The sequence below is a fragment of the Bufo gargarizans genome, chromosome 8 (assembly GCF_014858855.1).
Source record: "Bufo gargarizans isolate SCDJY-AF-19 chromosome 8, ASM1485885v1, whole genome shotgun sequence".
Classification (NCBI taxonomy): domain Eukaryota; kingdom Metazoa; phylum Chordata; class Amphibia; order Anura; family Bufonidae; genus Bufo; species Bufo gargarizans.
Window position 1 is genome coordinate 75,688,350 of NC_058087.1, and position 6,072 is coordinate 75,694,421.

General features: G+C 41.2%; 1 protein-coding gene across 2 annotated transcripts in view; it reads left to right on the forward strand.

Moving 5' to 3' along the window:
* ORC2 (origin recognition complex subunit 2) overlaps nucleotides 1–5,763 on the forward strand; it is an 88,624-nt gene extending 82,861 nt beyond the window's left edge. For both annotated transcript variants that reach the window (XM_044304269.1, XM_044304270.1), the window contains exon 17: nucleotides 4,840–5,763. In XM_044304269.1, coding sequence (XP_044160204.1) covers nucleotides 4,840–4,926 — 87 coding nt within the window. In that variant the 3' untranslated portion in view covers nucleotides 4,927–5,763. The remainder of the gene's footprint in view (nucleotides 1–4,839) is intronic.
* The last annotated feature ends 309 nt before the right edge of the window (nucleotides 5,764–6,072 follow it).

Here is a 6,072-nt window from a genome sequence, read left to right on the forward strand (position 1 = left end):
CAACACATACAATGTAAGTACAGCAACCAATCGTTCACGCCCCCAGAGGACCAGAAGGGAGACTGCGACACAGGACAGATACAGCATATCCCCACAATGCATCATGGTTTCCTCCTCTCTGTCCCAGAGACAACCGAGGAGCAATCCAATTATCTCTCAGGACAAAGGGAAATTGCCAATACACATGTGGAGACAACAGGACAGACATCACAATTTTAAACACACAGTGGCACAATGAGACAATAGAAACACACCCAGCATATTCCCCCCAAGCTGACAAGTTACACTTGAATTGTTACAACTTTGTGAGTTTACATTGTCCATACATATAACTTACATCAATTTAAACAGTATAACCTGGGGACAAACCTATCCAAAATTCACTTGAATAGGTTCAGGGGTTTAAAAGTTAGTATGGGCCATAATCCTGAGGCAAGAGGCTTTTAAACAGGTCTCTCCAAAACCCAGTGGCGAGGTTGGTTTTGCCACAATAACAATGAACAATAAAAATATTCTCACGTAAGTTCTAGGGGACGGTTGGCAAAGAAAGCACACAAACAAAAGTGTATATTGAAAAAGAAAAAAAAGAAGAAAAGACCACAATAAACAATAAAACTGATATTAACCAACCATAACCTCACATAAATCTTAGGGACAAAACCACAATTAAATCACAAACTTTCAGAAATTCCTGACCAAAAGAATACTAAACGTACATTACAATAACAACCTGTTAACACATCAATATTCTGAAGATCCCTGATGGTAATGTAAGGAGAAAGAGACAACCGGTTCCTCCAAGACACGGAAGAATCTGAGTCTCCCACAGGCCTAGCAACAAAAAAGGAGCAGAGAGCAAGCATAAACACATATGGCAGGTAAAAGCCCAGCGCAAACACGCACTGGAACAACCACCACTTATCTGCCACAACGACTGGGTGGAACAACTTCAGCTTGCTGACTTGTGGTTTACCCCTTCGGGAAACCATGGAGCCCACTTACGCAGGAACAGACAGACAGGGGAAATGTCAGACAACCATGCTGGACTACAAACGCCAAATAGACCAGACATGGAACACCAAATGACATACAACAAACACCCTGTACATAAACCCACACCAAACATCATAAACAGGTGAGGAAGGGTAAGGGGACACAGGGGAAACATAGGGATGATATTGCCAAAGACCTTGATTTTCCACAAGGAGGCCCTCACAGACAGGTTACACATCCAGAGAGGAGCAAAGCTCCTACTCATACAAAGGCAGACATACTACAAACCTCAGGCTCACAACTCCAGTATAAGAAGAGCCATGAGGCCACACCCAGCTCCACCCTGCAAACTCCTTTAACCAAAACAAAATGGGAAGAAACACCAGCCTTAAAGGGGAAGTGTAAAATCATGCTAACACGTTGACACCAGCAACAAGCATGCACGGCAAAAGTGTCACTGTCCACTACCACCAGACCATGACAGCTGTGACAGGAAACCGTAAAATGCACCATAAACCTACTCCCTCAGGTCTTCTTTATGGTGACAATGGACCGGTGTATCAAAACCATCAAAAATATTTGAGAATCGCCGTCTATATAAAGGATCAATTAAGTCATTTCCAGTTCGGAGCTTTTTCTCTCTCTCCTCGGCTCCAAGAGTATTTTCATAAATTATGTCAAGTCACAAAATACCTTCACCTAATATTTAGACAACTTCCTGATTGCTTCACCCTCAGAAGTTCTCAGATCCCATATTGCCCAGGTTCAGGAATGCTTTACGGGCTTAGGCTGGATCACAAATTTCAAAAAATCTGACCTGACCCCAGATCAGAGAAAGCCCTTCCTAGGGGTTCTCTTAGATTCTCGCCAGCTGATGTCCTTTTTGCCTTTAGAAAAATAGGAAATTCTAGGTAAAAAAATCTTTGGTTTAAAAAAAACAAAACAAAAAAAACCTTTTTTATAAGAATTCACATACCCCATTCCGTAAAATAATTTTTGATGTGGTGGAGAATAAAAAAGAACTTGCAGACCGGGGTCTGTTGGCGCAAAAAAAAAAAAAAGTGAACACAGATGCAAGCAGCCTAGGATGGGACGGTCACTCGGAAGAAAAGGTAGTTCAGGGCCTATGGGGCAAGGATATGTTGAATGTTTCCTCCAACCTGAGAGAACTCTCAGCCGTTTACAATGTTTTTACCTCCCTTCACACGACTTCATCTCCAAAACATGTAGAGGTGCTGTCTGACAATACCACGGTGGTAGCTTATCTGAACAGGCAGGAAGGGACTTTGAGCTGTACCCTAGTGGCAGTATCTCGAAACATCTTCTGTTGGGCAGAAAATAATCTTGTATCCTTATCGGCAGTTCATGTGAAGGGAGTAAACAATGTATTAGCCGACTTCCTAGGCCACCGGAAATTGAAGGAAGGAGAATAGTCCCTGAACCATCAGATATTCTGACAGTTCTGCGACAAATGGATCTAGATCTGTTTTCTACCAAAAGCAACAGACAAGTAAAAAAATGTTGCTCCCTCCCGACTGGTTCAGCCGTTGTGGGTAGATGCGTTATCCCAGCCGTGGCCGAAGACTTTCCTTTATGCCTTTCCTCCCTTCAGTCTGATTCAAAGATATAGGTGGCCGAAGGAGCTCAGGTAATATTTATTGCCCCATTTTGGCAAAAAAGGTCTTGGTTCCCTCTCCTGCTCAGGCTGTCTGCAGGAGTATTCTGGATACTTCCATCAATCCTGGATCTTTTCCACCAGGGCCCAGTATTCCATTACAAGGTAACCCAACTCAGTCTAAAGGCCTGGAAGTTGAACACGTCGCCTTAAAACAAAAAGGATTGTCTGACGCAGTAAGATCCCCGATGATATTAAGTCGGAAGTCTATAACAAAAATTAATATAATCCAAAATTTATTTAAGAACCTGGAATGCTTTTTTTGTCTTTTTCAGGTAATCTGCTTCTACCAGACATTCTACTAATTCTAAGTTTCTTACAGACAGGATTGGATAAGGGTCTCTGACCTGTGACCCTCATGTGTCTTCTTGAATATAAAATTAACAGGCTCCCCACTAATCAAACGGTTTTTGAAGTTGGGCAAGTGACCCTTGCCCACCTTCCGTTCCATTATTCCACCCTGAGATTTAAACTTAGTCCTCTCATTCTTGATGAAACCCCCATTTGAACCAATCGAACATATTTCACTAAAACTTCTCACCTACAAAACATAATTTCTTCTAACAATAATGACGGCCAGAAGAATTGGAGAAATCCAAGCCTTCTCTAGTAAATTTCCAAACCTTAACGATTTTGGATGACTGCATAATTCTCGGGCATTGTCCTTCCTTCCTCCCCAAAGTAGTTTCCCGGTTTCATTGTTAACAGGAAGTTTCTTTGCCTTTCTTTCACTCATCTCCAGCTACGGATAAGGAAAGGAAATTACACAAACTGGACGTTAGAAGAAGTGTGTGTTGGACTTACCTGAACACCACCAGTAACCTCAGAAAATTGGATCATCTCTTCCTCCAATACCAGGCACCTAACAAAGGTCAGGCTGCCAGCAAGTCAACTATAGTGAGATGGATCAGAGATGTGATTTTCTTTGCCTACAGCCAGAGAAATCTTCAACCTCCTGCTGGAATAAGAGCTCACTCGACTCGGCCTGTATCAGCCTCCTAGGCAGAGTCTACTTCAGTCTACTTAGACCAGATTTGTAGGGCAGCCACATAGGTAAACCCTATGACCTTTTTCAATCATTATAAACTGGATGTTCTCCAGAACCAGGACTTGTCTTTTGGTCGCAAAATTCTATCTGGTGTTCTCCCTCCGTAAGAGTTGATTTTTCTGTGAATCCTCCTGTGAGTGCCGTTGTGGAGGCGCTGGGGAAAAGGGTTAATTAGTCTTACCGGTAATAGGATTTTCCAATAGTCTCCACAACGGCACTGGGTTTTTCCCTCACTATTTCTTTATAGAATTATGTCATTTATTTGTGTTCTAATATATATATTTTTTTTTTCTTGCATCACTGCAGTGTCCTCTCTTATTGACTGAATAGGTAAGGGTAGGAGTTTTTTTTTAATCCTGTGCTTCTGCGTTGTTTCCGGTGAGTGCCGTTGTGGAGGCTATTGGAAAAACCCTTTTATAACTTTTGTGGAAAGACAATATTTTCAGTGTTAACGCTTCTTTTTCAAGCCGTCTGCAATTCACACTGGCATGCTGGATATCGTCTTTTGGGCCAAATCCTGACTGGTGGCAACCCATTGTTGCCTAATCGGCGCTTGGAATTTATCACAATGTTTGTGTTTTTGTTTCTTTGTACACCCGCTTTAAGTTTTTAGGTTCTCATTGGGATTAAGATCTTGGGAGTTTCCTGGCCATGGGCCCAAAATTTCAATGTTTTGTTCACCAAACTAGCTGTACCTTTTTTAAAGAGGTTATCCACTGTCCTGCAAGTGATGGCCTGTCCTCAGGATAGGCTATTGCTCTCTGATTTGAGGTAGTTTGACACCCTTGCTATTCAGCTGTTCTGCAATAGTGCAGGGTTTTGTACAGTGGACGGAGCTGCTCTCTCTCGCTTCATTGGAAGTGAATGCACTGTAATAACCAGCTCCATCCACTGCACAATTGATGGAACTGTGTAGTTTTGGCACAGACTTTCAGAGCTACTACAGAACAGCTTATTGACAGAGATACAGGGTGTGGGAACCCTACTGATAGGCTGTCCTGTAAAAGTGGACAATATCTTTTAATTAAGTTCCATATGAATTGTATGGCAATTTCTTGCTATCATGGTATGAAAATATTGGTAATTGTTATGAATTTGTAATAAAACTTATTATCATTCACAGGGTCCAGATGGAGTGGAATATTTGTTAATTCCTCTGGATTTAGGGACCTTAACAGATTTTCTGGACATGGAAGACAAAGAAGGATAAGAACGTGCTGTTGATACAAGAGTGGCAATTGTAGCCTGTGCTTGAGGACCTGTTCAGTGATTTTTAGATGCACGGTTTGGAGGCTAGTGACACAACAGGAGAACGTGCCTTACAAATGTATGGGCGTGTATAAGTGGGTATTATAGTACTGAGCATTTCTAAGTTTTTGCATCTTGAGAGATGTACATTGCATAAAAATTGCATTCACTATTGGCTGCTGTGCGGCAAACAGTTAACATTGATTATGAGCATGTTATAATGCATCGGGTCAGAATATTAGCGACCAGTTTTCAAAATGAACGCCAGGGAAAAGTGGAGCAGTTGGTTGTAGCAATCAGATTGGTATTTTCCAAAGTTACTTTTGTAAATATGAGCTGAAATCTAAAGTCTAATATTAAAGGGGTTTTCTGGGAGTAGAATATGGATGACCTATCCTCTGAATAGGTCATCAATATCTGATCGGCTGTCGTTCGATTCCCGACACCCTCTCCGATCAGCTGTTTGAAGAGGCCGTGGCGCCCACAGCATACGAAGCACAGAGCCGTACATTGTATAGCAGCTCTGCATGGTATTGGCATTCAGGCCCATTCATGTAAGAGGGATTGAGCTGTACATGGGTCTGGTGACCAAGTAACGTGATATCAGTGGCCTAGGAAGAGGCTGCAGCACTCTGACACCACACTACAGCTTCAAACAGCCGATCGGCAGGGGTGCTGGGAGTTGATATCGATTAACGTCATCAATATTCTCCCGGAAAATCCCTTTAACCTTTTATTTAGATCAATTTTAGAGGAGCGTATTCAGTCCAAGAAATGTGCTCCATTATATATTACTTTATTTAGTTCCCTTTTTTTTTTTTTTTTTTTTTTTTTTTTTATTGCAGCATGCTGTAGGTGTGGCTTTTTTTGTTTTGTTTTTATATATATATATATATATATATATATATATATATATATATATACATACACATATATACACACGTTATCTCATAGACCTCTCTATAGAAGAAAAGAAAAAAGGTCTGGAGGAAAAAAAGCTAGTAAGTTTTATGACTGAAAACATGAATTTCATGGCGTTTTTCTAAAGCCAAAATAAAAATAAATACTAAGTATGGAAGTACATTACATGGCGGCATCAAACAAAACT